At 35.3% G+C, this 21,510-nt stretch overlaps 1 protein-coding gene across 2 annotated transcripts in view; it reads left to right on the top strand.

Moving 5' to 3' along the window:
• sp3 (phosphatidylinositide phosphatase spermathreecae) overlaps window positions 1-19,254 on the top strand; it is a 240,709-nt gene extending 221,455 nt beyond the window's left edge. For both annotated transcript variants that reach the window (XM_081734389.1, XM_081734388.1), the window contains 2 exons: window positions 4,946-5,079; window positions 13,635-19,254. In XM_081734389.1, the coding sequence (XP_081590515.1) occupies window positions 4,946-5,079; window positions 13,635-14,573 (1,073 nt within the window). In that variant the 3' untranslated portion in view covers window positions 14,574-19,254. The remainder of the gene's footprint in view (window positions 1-4,945; window positions 5,080-13,634) is intronic.
• The last annotated feature ends 2,256 nt before the right edge of the window (window positions 19,255-21,510 follow it).

The raw sequence follows: 21,510 nt of genomic DNA, 5'->3' as shown, positions 1-21,510 counted from the left end.
CCTGTAGTTCTATAACTAAGCAATTCCGAAGAAATGTTTACGGGAGTTGTTTTAATCTGTTTATTTATTTCTATGAGTAGGTTAATCTCCCAACTGTTGTCAATCGTGCACATCAACACCCCGTGTATAGATACTAATCTTAGTGTTCTCTGTGTAGACAATGACATTTTAACGTCAATGTTTCGGATACTTTAATTGAGTATCTCTTGTCAAAATCAAATACCAGCGTAAAATCATGTTTTGCAATGAGTTTTTCACATGCGTAGTTGCAACAACACAGTAGAAATAATTGAAATTACATAAATAATTGAAATTACATAAATAATTGAAATTACATAAACTTTTATCAATCTACAGTTAACATGGCGACATGGTCCTTTTTATTCAAACATCTGCATATATTATAAATCAAACATTCATTGCACTAAACTGCTAACAAATACCCTGTTTATTTTCCTTGTATACCAGGCATTTCAACCACTGGCTGCTTCTATGGGAGTGCTTATAACGAGATCAACATCACATACCAGTAAAATAAACAGGGTATTTGTTAGTAGTTTAGTACGTTAAACCTTTGTACTTATATTTGTAATTTGGGATGGATGAATAAGAAGGATGATGTTCTCCATGTTAAGAAGTGATTTGTAAATACTATTTCGTATTGGTACAATTTGTTACATAATTTCAGTTATTTCCATTGTGTTATTATAACGAAGTATGTGAAGTACTTATTGCAAAATATGACAGAAGCCTTATTTTCCTGACGAGAGATACTCGAGTACAATATCATCGATGTTGGAATAACATTATCTACACAGAAATACTAATACCTGTAAGTTAGTAATTTCTATATCTATATTATAAAATTGAAAATGACTATGTTTGTGACTCTTAATCTCTTGAACCGCCGGACCGATCTCGGTCAAATTTTCAACGTAGATGCGGTTCTGGCCTGGAAGTATTTTTAGCTATTTACTTTGACGATACAACTTAGGGGAGGGGGAGGAGAGGGACATAGAAAAAAATAAAACTTAATAACTCTTGAACCACCCGACCGATCTTGATCAAATTTCCAATGTAGATGAGGTTCGGGACTGGGATGATTTTTATCATTTCACTTTCACGGAGCAACGTAGGGAAGGGGTCGAGGGGGAGATACACAAAAATCAATAAATATAAAAATAAAAGTGACTGTGTTCTTGAATTACTTTTGAACCATCCGGTCGATCTCAATCAAATTTACAACTTATATGAAGTTCAAACCTGGGAAGTTTTTTATCATTTCATTTTGACAGTAGATCTTAAGGGTGGGGAGGAGGGGAATATATGAAAATGAATAAAACTTAATCTCTTGAACTGCCCGAGCGATCTTAATCAAACTTTCAACATAGATAAGGTTCGGGCCTGGGATGTTTTCTTCATTTCACTTTTACATTGCAACGAAGGGGAGTTGGAGCAGGAAGATATATGAAAAAAAAAAAAAAAAGTAAAAATAAAAGTGATCGTGACTTCATCATGCTTAAACCACCCCCTTCGAATGCATATATTTATTAAACTTTAAGACATACGAATATGAAATTTTACACACATATTTACGAACCTCTCAAGTTCAAATTACAGATGTTCAATATGTCCTCATCAGCGACACGAATAATATCATATCAATACTCAAATTCCTCCCATATTCGGGCAAGCATGCCCTGCATCACTGATGTTATGGCAGTACGGATCCGGTTCTTCAACTCTTCCAGGTTCTGTGGGAGTGGTGGTACATAAACATTGTCTTTAACGAAACCCCACAGGAAGAAGTCACAGGGTTCAAATCCGGTAACCGTGGAGGCCAGCTGAGACATGCTAAGTCGCCATCTCCTTGACAACCAATCCAACGGTTCGATAGAGTTTAATTCAGATATTCACGCACTTGGTGACTCCAGTGAGAGGGTGCCCCGTCTTGTTGAAAAATGAAGTTGTCTTCATGCAGCCTCGGAAATAACCAGTTTTGTAACATAGCGAGATAGTGCTGACTGTTAACCGTGTTTCCATTAAAGAAGAATGGGCCGTAAACAGATGATCGGGATATCGCACAGAACACATTGACTTTGGGCGAATCTCGTACATGTTCAATGACCGCATGTGGGTTCTGTAGGTCCCAAATTCGAACATTTTGTTTGTTTACCTGACCACTAACACGGGAAGTCGCTTCATCACTGAACACGATACGTTGTCCAAAAGTGTTATCATTGTCAATAGCATCCATAATCTCGTCACAAAATGCCACACGTTTGCGTTTGTCATCAGGACGCAGAGCTTGTAACAGCTGTAACTTGTACGGCTTCATAACGAACCGACGTCTCAAAACACGCCAAATTGTTGTTGTCGGCACTTGTAACTCCTGACTGGCACGACGAGTTGATTTTGAAGGACTACGTTGGAAAGCAGTTTGAATTCGTGCAACATTTTCTTCAGGAACACGAGGGCAGCCAGGACTCTTTCCTTTACATACACATCCTGTATCTACAAACTGTCGATACCATCTGCGAATGTTCCACCCATTCGGAGGATCAATTTAGTACCTCAACCTGAAACGTCTTTGCACTGTAATCACGGAATTGCATTTCGCAAACTCGAGAGCACAAAATGATTTCTGCTGCAGATTTGCCATTTTAAACATATAACGGTTTCCAAGCAAAACAGAAGACAACTGACATCTAGCGGCTATTAATATAAACTAGACTACGTATTCGTTTCTCCAGTAGCCGAGCCGAGGCGCAGCGATCGATAGTTTGGAAAAAATAATTCTTCGTAATATTTATATTCTTTTCGAAACAAGGTGTGTATATATATATATATATAATCAAAATGACCAATATTAGTGTCGAATTCATACTTTTTGGGGTCGCTGAGATGAAGAATGACACTTCCGATGCCGTGGCCCGCAACATGGGAGAAGAAGGGATATATAAAAATCATAGAAAATGACCAATATTAAGGAGTGCTTTAGTAATAGTGAAAAGTGACTGACTAACGAAACATACTACTATTTTTTCTTAATTTAACCCAGCGAAGCGGGTAATTGATGAGCAAGAGATACGAAGTAAGTAGGTAAAATACGAAAAGTGCGAGAAGTTTATAATAAATTTATTTTTAACGAAGTAGGTACAGTTATAGTATAAAATTAATGACAAGAACCTGGACAAATGTCTGTGATTAAAAAAAAAAAAAAAGTTCAATACGACTGTCATTTTTTTAGATTTCTAAGTTGCGGGATGTTTATTTCCGTGGATATTTCTTCGAATTATGCCACAAGGCAAAATACACATTTTAGAAATATTAGGTGAAATTCATGAATCAGAATGAAGGGAGTCGGTCATCAATAAAGAAAATGATACCAGCTCGGTCCTGCTTATTTATCTGTATGTCTTGGTTACCTATTGTGCACAATAATGTTGTAGATTATTTTCAGTGTTTTTAAGATCCATATCAAAAGAATAGAAACTAACTAATCCTTACAGTCATTCTTGAACAACATCTGTTCAACATTCAAATACCATTTTCCAATAATATTGCCTTTCTCTGCTCTTCAAAATGATCAAATCAATATGGAAACTCTACTTTTTGCGTATATTTCGTGTTCTTGCGCGTGTTGGAATTCGTTTACTCATTCTTCCAAATTACCTAATTCCTAATTATAAAAACGAACTTCTCAGCCTGTGCGTAACACTAATTTCTAAAAGTAAACAGTCACACTAAAAGATGCTGTTAACTGTGCTGCATCCTTGCCTAGTGCCAATAGATGTCATATGTGTAAGTATGCGGGCAATTTTCCGATTTTAAAACTATAATGACAGTTTAATTGCAACTTAAAAACTGTCATTTCAACTTAGTTTTTTCTATTTAGATTTATTCATATTTAGATATGAGGATTAATATTTGTGGTGTGTTTCTGCAGTAATACTATATTGTGACGATTTAATTGGCTCTTAAACCGCATTATTTGAATTTAATTATTTCAGATTGATAATTCACAGTGTGCTCAAGATAATACTGCACATGAACGTGCTTTTCTGGTTATTTCGAGGGGTAGTCAGAAAGTAAGGTTACAAAGCCTACACTGAAACGTGTATATATTATTTCATTCAACCAATACAGCCAACAGATAGTACATACATTATGTTACTTTTCGACGTAGTCTCCATATTGGTTGAGGCACTTGTCGCATCGTCGGATAAGTTTGAAGATTCCTACCTGGTAGAAATCTTGTTCTTGCGATTTTAGCCACTTTGTCACGAAGTGTTTCATCTCCTCGTCTGAAGCGAAGCGACGGCCTTCAAATGCAAGTACAGGTGAAAAGTTGCTTGGAGCGTGGAGCGAGGTCCGGGCTGTAGAGAAGATGATCGACGATGCCCCAGCGTAGTGATCTAGGCTGTATGCGAGCTCGCGTTGTCGTGAAGGAAGATGGCGCCCTTGGTCTCTCCGTAAATCTGCCGGTGAATTTCAGCCGCGGTTACATGTTCCGCCCACAGAAATCGAACAATTAAGTGGACTTCTTCACGAAACTAGTTTTTAAAGCGAGTAGCCGCTTGAATTACTTACAACTAGCGCTGTAGGTGGCGGCTGGCTGAAACTCTCCACAGTTACCAACTCCATGTATTAAAATTACTCCATGCTCCTTAGTCCTCTATAACAGACGGAACTTAAGAAGTATTGGCCTTGTAACCATAGTTTCTGATATTCCCTCGTAGGACAAGGGCCATGATCCTGTTTAAATTTGAATTAATATTTGTGTAACCGCACGTTGGTTGGTGCGCAAACAAGAAATAAAGTTAAATGTAAACAATTAGAGTTTTTAATTAAGCATGACTTTAACCTATTGTGTATAGCGTGCAGAATGATTGGGCGCAACAACTAGCATGTAATGCAGATTCTTTTCCACTTTGCATTATAGGAACTAAAGCTCTCACTAATATGACTACAAAGCTTAATAAGTTGAATCCTCTTGCAATGCATCATAGTTTTCGATTAAAGAAGTCTGAAGTGACAAATAAGATAAACGCTCAAGATTTCAATACGCATTCAGAGGTAAGTTCAGTTTTCCAATTAAAAGTTAAGAGAAACTCGACTTTGTCTAAACTAGAAAGTTAATACGCTGACTGAAGTGCCTGTTCCTCACGTAACAAATAAAGTTAATAAAAATCATTTAAATATATATGTTTGTCTGTTGACACGAATTTTAATTCACAGAAGTTCTGTAGCGCATGTTTGTGAAACTCAATTTGTTGTCGTTCTTTTTCCCAGTTCTCTTCTCGTCATATATTTTGCCTATTGCTCTCTGCTTGAACATAAACATGGATATTAAACGTAGATTCGTGTTTCATTTCATTTTGAATACGAAATGTTTCGACATTCTCCTCCAATAAACTACTTTGGTAGGTTATGTTTATTGCATGTTATTCCTGTTTTATTTTATTTTAGTTACAAAATAAATGAATACAAGATTATTCAGGCTTGTCTCCAGTGATAAGAAAAGTATTATTATTTTATGACCGTTTAGTACCGGCGTTGGCAGCCGAATAAACAGAAGGAAAACAATCGTTTCTTTACGCAAAAGTTCGACAAACTATTAGAAGAGATAATAAATTATTAAATAAGAATGTAAATCTAGATATTTTTCTTGAGAAATGGTGTTATACATGTACATTGATGTAATATATCTTTTAAGTTTTGTGCTGAGCGGAAAAAAAAATTACTTATTTTTATCTTGATAAATACATTTGGTTGCTCAAACAACCTTACACTTAGAAAGATCAATTGTAATAGTTTATAGCAGTCTTTGGGTCAGTCATTTTTCTAATAGCAATTAGAAGCTGATACTAACGAAAATGTACCTTCGTGAAATATTCAAGAACAGATTAAAGAACTTTGAATCGATTGTAAAACTTAATAATAATTAAAAAGAAAGACACGAGTAATAATAAAGGTACAGTTCCAAAGTAGTGGGTTATGCGCAAAACTAAATATTTCTTAATTTTGATGGTATGGGCATTATTATTTGTATAATGTTACCGATGAGAGGGTCCATGGGTTTATGATATACGAAACCAAAATTAATTTTGAAAGAAAAACTTTGCAAAAAAGGACGCAGCATTTGCAGAGTGAGACCTTCAAACATAAAATACACTAAAGGGAGAGCAAAAGAGAACGAAGTAATTTTGTCATTATCTCTTTTCATCCAGACACCATCTTAGCGGCAAAGTTCTTCTTATCATTAGTCTCCGTATTCTGTTATTTTACTCTTTGTATTAGAATAATATTATTTTTTTCTTTCTAACTTTTGTAGCCTCCTTTGTTTATCTTAGTAAATAATGAATTCTCCTGTTTCTTGAATTAATTAGCTGTATACTACATAAACTGATATTATGCTAGATATTTAGCAATACAAAGATGATGTCGAGTCTTTTTATATTAATGTTCGGTGAATATAATCTTGTATTGTTTCGTTCTTTTCAAATTGGAATGAATCCCCTTATTATCTTACAATTATTATTATATTATCTCATAATTAGTACTGGTCAGAATCAGAAACATTAAGAATATAATACAAAAGTGTAAGCTGCGTTTTATTTACTAACAGAAATGCCCATTCTTTGAACGGGAAGAATAATGTTTATGCAGAATCTTTGAAAGGTGAAAAATACGTTCCTAGCGATTCTCGGTTGAACAGCGTGGATGACAGGAAAATGTTTGGCTTGGCTACCTCGGAGGCACTGTTTTACTGAACATCAGGGTTGGCTGGTTTAAACAAACAAACAAACAAACAAACAAACAAACAAAAAAAAAAAACGAAAATGCTTTAAGGTGACGTTTCCACATATCATATCATCTGCATTAGTTTTATCTCCTTTTCACCTTTTAGTCAAGGCGTCCCATGTTCAATTCTTGGTGAAATCACAATCCTACTTTCAAGTGTAAACCAAATAGTGGTTCCGATGTTACTTTAAGCAAAAGTTTTCTTCTTAATAACCTCGGTATTACATAAGGATGTTACGCCTTAACACACGAAACAAAACCAAGTTGTATGCCTGAATGTTTGTTGTTTTATTAAGAAGCCACGGTTGCTTAAATATATTGATAGAAATTGCAAAATTTATCGACTGCCTATATAGCTTCCAACATTAGCTCGAATTGGGCTTCCAGTTTTAATTTCATTGAATGATATCTACATACTAAATTTGTAATTTAATACTTCAGTTTTAGCGTACTGATTATGATACGTTGACCATAATATTTTACATGCTAAACAATAACGGGATTTTTCCGTTATTGCTTTGCATTTAAAGTAATAACAGGATTTTCCCAATGGCTAAGGCGGGAATTTCCCGATTTATACAGGGTGTAAAGAAAGGTTGTTTACAACGCTTGAGAGGTGATTCTACAGACGAAAACAAGTAAAAATGTCTATGTAACACAATGTCCATTTCGGCCTCCTAACCGAGTTACGGACGTCCAAAAGGGTGGGAAAATGAACTTTGAAGGCTAATTCTGGCAAAACGACAAGAGATAGAAGGGCGGTGTTAGGCGGCCCACACAGACTCTCAACATGGACTATCCAAAAGATACTAAGATTAGATGTGTACAAGGCAAGCGCAAGGGATTCCCCAAAGGATGCGAAGCATGCCGCGGACGTTATAAGGGCAAAGTGAGGTGAGAGGATGTATGTGAAGTGTTCATACATACAGAAACGAATAGCTAAAGTGTATATGCTTATTCAAGATGGCGGGAGAAGTGCGTGTTTGCATAACCGTACAGGAAAGAAGCGCAATTTCGATCGGTTTATTCAAAGAATGTGTTTGAGAAAGCAGAAAGGGCAGTCCGACAGTGGGATAGGGACATACAGCGCTCTACATAGGGTCGACAGTCGTGTAATTAAAAACCGCTAATGGGGAGGTGATGCAACGTTCACGATAAAGGAACCGAAACCGGTTCTGATGATAGTACTCGTAGAAGACAAGCTGCAGTTGATTACTACAATTGCAATACAAACAAAAATAGTGAAAAACGGAGTAAAGAGATTCACACAGTACGGCAAGATGCTGTGAGGCACAGCAAAAGTTTGAACTGGCGTCCAAGATTCAACATGTGATTCTGCGCATGGAGAGTGAAAGGGCAATTCAATAAGCATTTAATAATAATAAGAAGAAGAAGGAGGAGGAGGAGGAGAAGAAGATGGTGAGGAATACGAATAAAACTAATGTATTATTGTATTAGTATTTAGTATTAGTGTTAGTATTAGCGCCATCACTAACAGCATTGTACTAGCTGCCTGTTGTCTCAAGTGGACCTACATCAAACTACAATGACCTCCCTAAATATTACAGATGCATATGTAGAATATGTCATGTGCCTCTCAATGTTCTGTGCGCATGCGTAGAAAGATTCATCGAGACACTCAGCGTGTGTGTTGAAACTATCCTCCATGAGCAGCATTGCACAAGTGACATCGGTTAATAACAGACTGCCTGATACGGCCAAATACTTCCGGTGTATCGGAAATTCGCGCTGCAGCAATCGAAATATGAGCAACGAGTTTTTCGTCTGTTTGCACAGGTGTTTCATAGACATTCCGTTTCATTTCACCCCAGAGAAAGAAGTCCATGGGTGTGAGATCTGGCGAGTGAGGTGGCCATAATACTGGACTACCCCTACCAAGCCACCGATTACCGAAAGTTTCATGCAGGAATATCCGTACACGTTGGTCAAAATGAGCAGGCGCGCCGTCATGTTGGAACCAGAGCCGCTGTCTCAATGCCAAGGATACATCCTCCAGAAGTAGAGGTAAGACCTCACGCAAAAAGGTAAGATAATTGCCACCAGTCAGACGATTAGGTAAGATGTACGGTCCAATCAGGTAGTCATGTATGATGCCACACCAGACATTCACAGCAAACCTGTGCTGATGCTGCTGCACAAGGGTTGCGTGAGGATTATCCTCGGCCCGTACATGACTGTTGTGGCCGTTTAGTACGCCTCTGGTGAATATACACTCGTCCGTCCATAAAATAACTGTTGGGAACTCTGGCTTAGCAATAGTGCGCTGCAGAAACCACTGGCAGAAGTCCACACGCGGTTAAAAGTCTGCAGGGGATAAATCATGAACCTTTTGAAACTTAAAAGGATGCATTCGTTCCTCGTGCACAACCTGCCACACGGTCATATGACTTGTGTTTAGCGCCTGACCTACGGAGCGCGTGCTGGTTTCAGGATAAGACGTAAATGCTTCCAGCACGTTTTCCTCAAATGCAACAGTTCGCACACTTCGATTTCGTCCTACTTCTTGTCGGGGATTTTGTAGTGATCCTGTGTCCCGAAATCGGCGATCGATGGTTTGAAAGAATACGTGCGACGGTAATCTCCTATTCGGTAATCGTTCTTCATACAGACGCCTTGCCTCCCGGCTTTTACTTCTCGCCTTGCCTCCCGGCTTTTACTTCTCGCCTCGCCATATATGAGATGCGTATCAGCAAGCTCAGTAAAAGAGTAGTCCGCCATTCTATCAGTTGCACTGTCGTTCACGGTTCTGGGAGTACCACAGTGATAAGCGGTAAAACTATTTAAATGATTATTGTTTCTGTTGTTTCTATTATCATTCACGTGCGAGTTATCAGTTGCCCAATTCTATACACTGAGGCCCTTATACACTTTACCCGAACACTCACACAGAAGCACCAAAATAGCATTTACTCGACGGCATCAACCATCAATGCAGCTCCAATTAGTTGTGGAATTCAGTTACGAGCCCTGTGCATTCGATACAGCACCTAGTGTCAAACCAGAGACACAACCACACATGTTGCTTAGTGAACGAAGAAACTACGTCACTTGCAGCCCGGGGACGCAATTTCGTATTGAATCATGGAGAAACTTACACACATACGGATCCTGTCATTCATAGCGGTATTTGTGTAGGGCAAAATTAACGAGTGACAAGATTTTTTTTCGGAAGTACTGTAATTACATATGAATCTACAAATGTATTACTGGTTACATGTGAAGATAGTTTGTTTTTCTTTCTTTTTTTTTTTTCTGAGCTCCGCAAACGAAACTGAGCTCCTAAACTCACCTTTGCGACTACGTGTAGCATGAACGTTGAACAGCTTTGGTGTACTACTATCTGGATGATTTCTCATGGTATGAATAAAATAGATGAATGCAAAATCAGCGCTAATGTCTTCGTGTTGAATTATTTTCCTTCCAGTGTTTTACCTTAAAAGGCTCGATACTTAAGGATAGAGTTCTGCTATTTACTTAAGGCCCTTCTAAACGCTTCCCACAACTCCCCACCCCCATTTATGAAATTCGTGTGAAAACTGTATAAAAAAAATATTCAGGTTTTGGAAAGTGAGTCACATAGTAGTTATGGTACTCATAAACTAAGAAACAATTCAAATAACATTTGAGACATTCGATAGGACAGCCAATGACAATCATTTGGCCGCCCTCAAAGGTATCGAATATCTTTTCTGGAAATCAATTATTTAAGATCACTTCATTGAATTCCATGATCACTGTATGGCCGGATTTTCAAAATTCGACTACTTTCGTTTTCCCTCAATTTTCAAAAACAGAAGCGTCGTGGGGAGTATTTAGGGGAGCCTTACTCAGCAATGGGAAGTCCTTAAATTCCACAGTAACCTTGTCATGTCATGGATAAAACTTGGAATAATTGATTTGCAGTGTATCAAATTATGTAAATAAATAGTCAACATCTGGCTAGACATGATGCTTAAGAAACGCGACCACACTTAAGGCATAGTCTGTCGGTTGTAAAGAACTCGGCTTCTTCCTTTCGTAATGACAGGCAAGGTTGCCAGATTTCCAACACTCCTCAGAAAGCTATTCCTAAATCACCTGGTTACTTTTCGCTTTAGAGGTGTTTTACTGCTTCATAAAACAGTGGACGCTGTTGGTTGCCCGACGCATCAAGTACGCGAGAGGATCATTTATTATTATTATTATTATTATTATTATTATTATTATTATTATTATTATTATTATTATTATTATTATTATTATTATTATTATTACTTAAATGCTCATCGAATTGCCCTTTCACCCACATGTTCAATCCCGGATGCCAGTTCCCACTGCTGCTGTGTCTTGGCATCTTGCCGTACTGTGAGAATCTCTTTGCGGCTGTATTCCACCTGAAGAACACTCCATTTGTGTGGATAATTTCGTCGAAACAAGAAGTAGTTTAAAATTGTGCAGTCTCGCAATATCTTTTATACTTCTAACTACGGTTTGAAAAGCTTAGTCACTAAATAAAGCTTGCTTTAATAATAGGAGACAAGTAGAACCACTGTTCAAGCCCAGTTCATTATCGAAAACCTAACTTCTCATTCAAATGCTGTTTTTGTACAATGGCAATGATTAGGAATATTTTACTTTTTTCAATGCATAGTTCAATGCATAGGTAATCTACAATTATCCGAATTCACAACTTTGTGAGATCCATAGTACTCGTAGAAGGTAAGCTTCAGCGGATTACAACAATTGCAATACAAACAGCAAGAATGAAAAACTGAGTAGTTAAGGCTGAATTCGACTACTGCGTTAGAATGTAAATAACGTTTGAGGATATTTATGACGAAACTATCACCGGTTTCGGTTCCTCTATCGTAAACGTTGCATCACCTCCCCATTAGGGCTTTCTAATTACACAACTGTCGACCCTATGTAGAGCGCTGTATGTCCCTACCCCACTGTCGGACTGCCGTTTCTGCTTTCTCGAAAACATGCTTTGAATAAACCTGTCGAAATTGCGTTTCTTTCCTGTACGGTTATGGAAACACGCACTTCTCCCGCCATCTTGAATACGCATACACACTTCAGCTATTCGTTTCTGTATGCATGAACACTTCACACACACCCTCTCACCTCACTTTGCCCTCATAACGTCCGCGGCATGCTTCGCATCCTTTGGGGAACCCCTTGCGCTTGCCTTGTACACATCTAATCTTAGTATCTTTGGATAGTCCATGTTGAGAGTCTGTGTGGGCCGCCTAACACCGCCCTTCTATCTCTTGTCGTTTTGCCAGAATTAGCCTTTAAAGTTCATTTTCCCACCCTTTTGGGCGTCCGTAACTCGGTTAGGAGGCCGAAATGGACATTGTGTTACATAGACATTTTTACTTGTTTTCGTCTGTAGAATCACCTCTCAAGCGTTGTAAACAACCTTTCTTTACAACCTGTATATAATTCTGTATAATCGTTTCATTTGTGCAACTGTTTATTTTATTTATTTATTGATTTATTTATTTATTTATTTATTATTATTATTATTATTATTATTATTATTATTATTATTATTATTATTATTATTATTATTATTATTATTATTATTATTATTATTATTATTATTTGTTCTTCTGAAATTAATCTTGACAATTAACAAGTATGTCAAGATCAGTACAACGTATTTTTATCAGGAGTCCTTCGCGAGTGAGTCGGCAGACTCAAAGCATTTGTGGCCAATTAGTTCCGCTTTCGAGTCCAAATGGAGAACAATTTCTCTCGGATGTAAGCCGAGAAGCGGTTTGGATTCCACTTTAAGCTTATGTGAACCCTCCCAGCACAATACCTTTGCTGCATGATAACACGAAGACGAAACAAACTTATTTGTGTCCATATGTAATATAAATACATAGAGCAAATTATTTTTAAAAAAAGTTTAAAGCAAAAAACCTTGTTTTTCGTTTTTTCCAATAAAAACCATGGTTTTTGCCAACTCTGTTGAACATAAACGTATTTTAAGTTTCTCCCCCCTCCCCCTGCAATCTACTTCGAATCGAAATTCGAAAAACAGCTTCGTACGTGATTAGATCGGTTAAGATCTATCCGTGTACAAAATTTGATAACACTAGATGTCTTCTTTTTATGCCATCTGATGAAACACACACATTATATATATATGAGAGCCATTATTTAGACGTATATATATATACGTTATTTTATTTATCTATTATAGCTTTAACACTGTTTCATTATTAACATTATCATCTTTACCATTAGCCTCCGAGCATAATCGCGGCTAATTAAACTTGAGAGAAAAGGTGTTATTGTTGAATCTAATTTATTTTCGTCTTCATAGATACTTAGTTCATTTTAGTATTTTCAAATATTCTAATTTTCAATTTAACGTATATATGTCTGATATGCATTAGTTTCTTTTTTTTTAATTATTTCTGTGGTGAGTAGCTCCACGGTGTACATGGGATATTGAATATGATATTTATTATAATCAATTAGCTGCTTATAATTTACGTTGATGGATTAGTGTGACCTTCACATATTGAAATGAAATAATAATGTATTAGGTCTAAAAATATTTTACTTATATTAAAACTAATAGAATAATGAATAAAATTAGTAAGAAATTGAAGTTATATCTTACTTGAGAATACATGAACAGTTTGTGCAAACAATTGTACTAATTTAGAAGGTATAATTTCTCATCACACGAATTTATAATCTTCGAATTAGTTGAAGTTGTGGGCATTATATTGTTGCCTAGAATTTACTAATTTTTTGTGTGTAATAAATTGATTTCAAGGTATTAATAAAATTATTCTTTCCAGGGTGCAGTATTTACGTTGCAGCCTCAAGAAAAGGATCACAATGAAACAGGCTCAAAACAGTCCATCATTGATGATCTTGCGTTTGAAAATGAGGAGTCATGTAGTCCAGCATTGTTTGCAGTTACAATGGTAACTCCTGCTGCTGCATCGGAAGATGTTCATTTGGCAAGTTCTGGTATTATTTTCACAACTGCGAAGATAGATGATGACTCTTTGGTGAGAAAAGCCAGTCGCAGTGTCTTCCCAGCAGCTCCATTGATTGACAGCGTAGGACTTGACACTGTGGTGCACCAACGCCTAGTTCCTCCAGAGCAAGCAGCACAGATCTTGAGCCATTCTCGAAGTGACCTTAGTTTGGATACAACTGGCTTACATGCTCCACAGTCGTCGTCGCTGTCACCCAGTCCACAGCGAACTATCACTCCAGAAATTACAGTCAGTCCAGATGTAACCACAAGTGTGGATGCACGTTACGATAAAGATGCAACGACAGGACTGGGTGATCCCAATAGCCGACAACATATTCGTGTATTTTCCAGGTCTTCCGATGAAGTAGATGAAAGAAAGAATCCGGAATTAAACAAAAGTTCCGTAAATACTGGAAATGCGTTAATCATTGGATCCGGTTTTCTTCGAGAAGGAAGCCGCTCAGCCTCGGAAAGGGATCTCAGTCTGAACATTAAATCATCACAAAGCGAGAGTGCCATAAAGTCGAATTTTTCTTTGGGTAAGTTCTCTAACGTCTTGAATAGTCCTATCACTCACAAAGAGCTGGTGTTCTCACCATTTTCGAAATTAGCTAAAGGCGTTCAGAACCTTGGAGCTAATTTGGATCCTCGGAAACTTCGAGTCCGTCAAAGGGGGCTAGAACAATCTGAAGAGTACAAACATTTACAGGAAAAATGGAAAAACTGTAACACGAGGCTAATTGCTTTGTAAAGAAAAATGTGCATAATAATCAACAAACTTTATATTTTACTGTTGTATTTAAAAAAAAAGACAGTTTACCCATAGAATAATACATAATTTCGCTTGTAAATTTACAAAATGCTTTATTTTATCACTAAGTAATTTATTAATTGTAAATAATGCAATAAAGTTTGAACTTGTTGCGCAATGTCTTTGGGAACAATTTGAAATAATTCACTACCCTATTTTGTGTACATATTAGAAGTAATTTTAAATCGTTTCTGCTTTCAATGCTCATATTTCTGTCACTTTAGACGACTTTGGCTCCTGGCTACCTTGTTAAGTCAATTAAAAAGATCATTATTTCCATAGCATTTATCAGTATTATATACAATATATATATATATATACATATATATAGATATATATAATATAATATAATAGTAGCAGTGTCACGAATGCTAAATTCCATTACAGGAAATAGGATTAATTGAGGGTTAATTATGTACAAAGTAGATTCAACGCAGAAAAGCTACAACCATTGATTATAACGTAACATTGAACCATGTAAATGTCAATTTTTCCATATAAAATATCGTGACAGCAGTCACTTCTCTGTAAATATTATGCTTCCTTTTTTTGTTGCAGTATCGCTGTGCCACGCGTTTGTTCTCTGAAGCTTAGTTGTGCGTAAAATTTTTAATGGAAATTAGATACAACATGAAAGGCAAAAATTTTCTCTCAGTAGAACGCATAAAATTCACGACAATTCATAGTGCTGTTAAAATTCTATTTGAATCTACGTTGTACATCCCAGAAACGGTCAATTATAATAAACTTTTGATTTTAATTTAAATAAAAATCTATCCATCTATTTATAAACTATCTTGTTATTAACAAACAAAAACTAGCTTTAATATCAGATTTTAAGTTCTTGTCAATTGGAGTATAGCTGGACTTAGAGTATTGCAGGTTGTCTCTGCTTTAATTAACTTAGTTTATGTTTACATGTTACGTAAAGAATCAGTAATTTCTAGTACGTGGTTTTGCATGTAATCAACTTATAACGTTTCCAGTGAAGTGGTTCTTAACTGAAGAATTCTGGCACTTGCATAGGAACAAAATTATGACAACTTACTGAATGTAAAGTTGGAAAGCTATACAATTTTGTGACTGAATATATATTATGGAGTACAGGATAAGCTATGAGGTTTAACATAAATGAAACGATTATCTAAGTAAAATGAAGAAGAAATGTGTAACCAATATTAGATAAACATGATTCTGCTAGAATCTAAACACTTGGGCTTTACAGTTCCATATGGGCCAGTAAAAAGTTACATCCTTAATTAAGTTAAATGTGCTCAAGATACTCAGTACTAAGAGTCTTTATGTACCGGAGTCACTTGTTTCATAATTCAATAGCTTAATTAGCCCTATTAGGACAACAATCGAACTTCTCGTTCGTGAAATTCCCGGTACAAGTATTGAAATAATTCATTTTAATACGCAGACTATGGTCTGTTCCGTTCAAAATTCCGCCTCATGTTTTTTGTTAATGTTTACTTTGTAAAGAGACTATCTATGCCCAAAAGTTACTTAATAAATACTCAATAAAGAAATATATATATATACGCTACCCATGACTGCGTTGTGTCCACAGATTAGGTGAGAATTAAAAAGAAAGGGAAAAAATTTAACAGTTACATTATTCGGACATGATTCCAGTTTGAGACACAAGCATTATGTAGATATAATATTTTTTTGTATTGAATGTATTACGTTAATAATGCATCTTTATACCGCACGTTTGCAGTGTTGCTGGTTTTCTCTTCATCATATAAACACAAAAGCACTCTAGGGTTTTGAAAGAGTATGACTGTAATACTGAAATTACTTTTTCCCCCCCAGTTATGTAAGTTCTTGATGGTATTTGTTTGAATTACAATGTTCAATGTTTGTGCTTTCTCTTAACGCTGGAAACATCGATACAGTAATCCAGCTCCAACCGCACGTTGTGGTAAAGTTGAAACACTGCTGGTACGTTCTTAGAGATCCGATAATGGAGAAACGTACAATTTTTCCTTAACAAACTCCCACAGAAAAAAGTCAAAACAAGCAGTCAGGTGATTTTAGAGACTACTTGCAAACGACTTGATCGTTGGACCCAGCACAGCCGATCGATTTGGGAAATTCGTGTTTAGAAACATGCATACAGTGATATGCCAATGTGGCGGCGCTCCACCTTGTAGAGTGTAATATCTCTTGGCTGTTAGTTGAGAAATCAGCTATTCGCGAATCCATAAGTAACTTTCACCTGTAATCGTTTCTCATAAGAGAACGAACCGTACATTCGATGCTCTGGTGCAGCACAAAACGCGTCAATTTTGGGGAAATTAGGTTGCACAACCAGTGTGACACGTGGATTGTCAATTTCTCAGATTTTAACATCGTACTTGTTCACCTTACCAATAAGTGGAAGGTCTTCTCATTGCTGAAAATGATATTCGTCAGCTAGGTTTCTTCGTCCATTGAAGTCTGGATAGTGTCACAAAACTCATGTCACCCAATCTTGCGTTGTGGGTATAACTTCTTCATCAGTTCCAGTTTGTACGGGTGAAACTGCAAATACGTGCATAAAATCTATAAGTCTCTGGTAGCTCTACGTGTTGACTTCTGGCTGCTCGAAAAGGCTTCTTTCACGTGATCCAATAATCTCTGAGAAAAAAGATCGGTCAAAATGTCCTTATGCTTGTTGTCTCACTAAATCGAGTATTCCTCTTCGAAATGGATTTGTGCGTCTGTGTATCAAATCAGTTTCGTTTGGACGTACATGCACACTAACAACATTGTTTTTGGACGTTGTAACACGCACCAGCCTCGTTTCTGTAGGATAAAGGCCATTTTTGATGTCCTTGCTCTCGAGCGGTAGGAGTCATGTCTATATATTCTGAAAGAAGAAGAAAAAATCTGAGTTAGAATAAGAAACAACAATAGTTAACTAGGATAACACATTTATCAACTTATTTTAAGACATATTGAAATCTAGGACTTGTGTGTGGTCCCGCTGTATATTATTAACGAAGTTTATAAAAAAGAATTGACATGAGATTTCCCTGAGTTTATTCTCAAACACTATTTAATTTTTTTTGTCATCGGCTGTATACTTAGCATCAGAAATACATATTCAATTCAGTAGTACAGTTTTTTTATTGGTATTCTTTGAATAAGTTGAACAGTTATATTTTAGTGTTAAATGTATTAGAGCTAAGAAAAATACATCTTAGAAAATAATACCCAAATCCGCTCATTTGCCCGTAAGTTATTGATATAATGTGTATCGTTCCTGTGTTAGGAGAGGAGCATGCACTTATACACCTACCCATACAATATAGATCTTCGTGCCACGGCTAATTATAAAGATAGTTATTATTTTATTAAAAATTCCATTTCTGCATGTGCCATGAATACTGGTATGTTGAGAACTACTTTACAAAATAGCAAAATTGCACAGAAATAATATAGCTTTGTTCACTGAAATGGGCAGCTTCTGTGAATTAATTTAATTTCAAATAGACATATTTTATATTAAAAAAACTTATTTTTTTCTATTTTTAAGCTATATTGATGTAGTTTCCATGTATTTATGAGGTTCCTTATATATCAGTATTTTTGAGTGTGTATATTTTATCAGAATGTGCACATTTGTGATTCGTCATTAGAAACATTATTATTTTTTGTCCCACTTCAAATTTTTTAACGTTTTTTCTGGGTAGTACATACAATTCAATATATCTGAAATATTTTAAATTCAAGATGCTTAATTAGTGCAACGAAACCTGTCTTAAGTTGACTACCTTTGTCTCTATTGAAAATGTCCAACTTTTGCGACTAAATTAAGTTGCCGATATGCAAAGTGGCCAACTTAACAGGTTTTCCTTTGTTTCTGTAGTGTGTACTTTTTATGTAAAAATAACATTTATTAGCATTGTAAAACAAATTAAGCGCATGAAATAATCAGTAGCAGAAATAACCAGCAGAAAATAATATTTATGTATTTTTTTTAATTTATTGTTATGTAGTTTGAATGCATAATATCAATATTATAAATATATTTATTACGGTTGGGCTTAAAATATAAATACTAGAAGTTAGTTCTTTTACTTCATCACTAGAAGATACATTCAAGGGATTAATAACTGTGTACTAAATTGGGTACAGAAATACTGTGTTTATGTGTAGTACTGTGTAGTAACACGGCTTGAGTCAATGTGGTTAAGTTATATTTAATTATGCGGCATCATCATCATTGTACTAGACACCAGTACTTTCTACAAGTACGGCAGAAGATAACGTTAAAGTATGAATGTGTGTTGATATGGTTATAATATACAGCGAAACTTAGTTTTAGTTAAGTCGTGTGGTGCCATGTTTTATTTCAGTAATGTACAACTCCCAGTTACGACAAGTTGTACTAACTTTTGACTCATTATATTCATCCGTAATAACAATGTACCTGTACAATATCCATCATATTATATTGCATAGTTCACATAAATTTGAGTATTTTTGATTTTGTATGTGCGGGTTTAATTGTGCGCGCTAAATAAATTTACATTTTGAAACATTTAGTTTATCACAGGGCTCATAGCGCGTCACATTTTTAACTAAAAGTTTCTTTTCTTCAAGTTGGTCACTAAAAGTTACTTTTGTCACTAAAAGTTATTTGTTTGGGAGGTAAAGTGACTTTTTCGTGTGATTTATGTTTTGAATTGGCAGTTTTCTAAGAAAAATATTATAAATGGAAAAAGGCAGAAACTTGTTACTCATTACTCTTCTGAAAGCTTCAGTACTTGCTGCCACATGTGAAACAGTCAGCTTTACTCTCACTTCAGCTTTTATTCTTTCTAAAGCACAGTGGATGGTTGGTGGATGCTTAAGCTCTTGTGGGGATGAGAACCTTTCTTTGTCTATTCTTTCTTCTATCATAATAGTCTTTTAGTTTTCTCTCGTAATAGTTAACACTCCGCTCAACGTTGTGTATGTGTATTTGTGTGGTTCATCATGTTCGTCTTGTATTATACTTCTTGTATGTTCTTACGAGTAGGTGATGAATTTGAATATTTCATGGCTTTGAAAACTCTCAATGCTAAGTTAAATATAATATCTGGGATGAAGAAATTCGGAAATAGGCCAGAACTGGTTCCACTTACTCAGAAGCTTCTTACATCTGCTAAGTCTGCTTACCGTAAGTACAAAGCATACTTGGAAAACCTAAGAAAGGAAGAAGCTCAGAAAGAAGTAGCAAAGAAGAAACAAAACAACAAACAAAGAGAGAGGGATGGAGAAATTGACAAAGTAAAAAAGGGGCATGATGAGATTTTGGTCTTTTTTTGGTCACATTTTCGTGTGCTTTTGGTCACTTTTCAACTATTTACAGGAGACCAGACCACTATGAGCCCTCTTATCACGATTATTTTTAAAGTGTAATCTTAAGAATTATAGCAATATTAGAACTTGCAGCTCTTGAGAATTTTATTTCTTAACCTAGTACTCAAAGGAATTCTTGCATAATAGAAAATAGCCATTTTCTTCAAACATTTCTTCTTGTGTGGTGTACTATGTTTGCTTAAAAGTACCGTGCTAAAAATATGCAATTTCTTTTTGCAAAAAATTGAGATTTATTATTATTATTAAGATAATACACTCTCATTCGTTAATAATTAAGTAAGAATTAATTTTTGCTCCATCAATTGTTTTTTTATGAAATAAAGTATGATTGTATAACATGAAGTAGGTACAGAATATACGACAGAATTCGCAACCAGTAAAAATAATTTCACACAATATAAATGAAATTACACAAAATTAAATACAGCTTCAACAATCCCATAACAACCATTCATTACAGGCTTTTCCGACAAATACAACACATTTGATAACACAAGTTTCGTTGTATATTTCCCCATTGAAGTATACGTGAAGTGTATGGATAAAACAAAAACAAAAACAAAAAAAAAAAAAAAAAAAGTTTCAGTTAAGCAAATGTGATCTAAATTTCTTTATTTCTTAATAGTTTGCTGCAAATATATTTATTCGTTTGATAGAAATAAAAGATAAAGGTGATATACGATTTAAATACTACATAAATGCTTTAATTATTTATGTATTTCGCTTTTCCTTGTGACTACTCAGTGTGATATAATATATCTTATGTAAACAGCATATCTTATTTTTATCTTATTATAAAAATTACCTTTCTAGTCAAATGTAGAAACTAAACCAAAGAGGCAGTTAAGACATAAAACGTATATTTTCGTTTTGAGAAATTACTATTTTGTAGTATTTCTTTTTTTTTATTATTTCTTTTCTTTTCTTTATGTGGAAGCTGTGTAATAGTATTTTATATACATAAAACTGTAGATGAGATATATTGTAACTGATAAATCAGTGTTGAAAACGATAAATATGTTAAATTATATTATTGTTGCCAGATTTTGGGAAGGGGAGAAAATAAATAAATATACAAGTGAATTTATCAAGTTGTATGCATTGTTTGTTGTGTAGATGTTTCATTTGAATATTTTTCTAAATATGATAAACATATCACTACATGAAAGTGTGTGTAAATGAATATTAGAATTGTTGTGCACTTATTTGTCACGTACTTCTCGTAATACATCCTTGTATTAATATATTCTTACGTTAGTACAATGCTTTGTATTTAGCACAGCTTACTATTTTATACATTATATTTTGATAAATAGTTAAGCATTTGGCCAATTATATCCATGTGTGGTGGGTGTACGAATGCTTATGTTTAATAGGAACATATTCAAGAGTATAGTAAACCATGTTCAGTTTTTTTAAACAAATTCAAGGTTTGAAACTGTTGTAGGAAAAAAAAATGTGCTACCAAATACAAATGTACTTGCTATATTCGAAGTGGAACAGTAGCATACACAAA

The sequence above is a fragment of the Thermobia domestica genome, chromosome 12 (assembly GCF_964235325.1).
Source record: "Thermobia domestica chromosome 12, izTheDome1.hap1.1, whole genome shotgun sequence".
In the NCBI taxonomy this organism is placed as follows: domain Eukaryota; kingdom Metazoa; phylum Arthropoda; class Insecta; order Zygentoma; family Lepismatidae; genus Thermobia; species Thermobia domestica.
The sequence above is the reverse complement of the archived record's forward strand: the minus strand, read 5'-3'. Positions and strand labels throughout refer to the sequence as shown.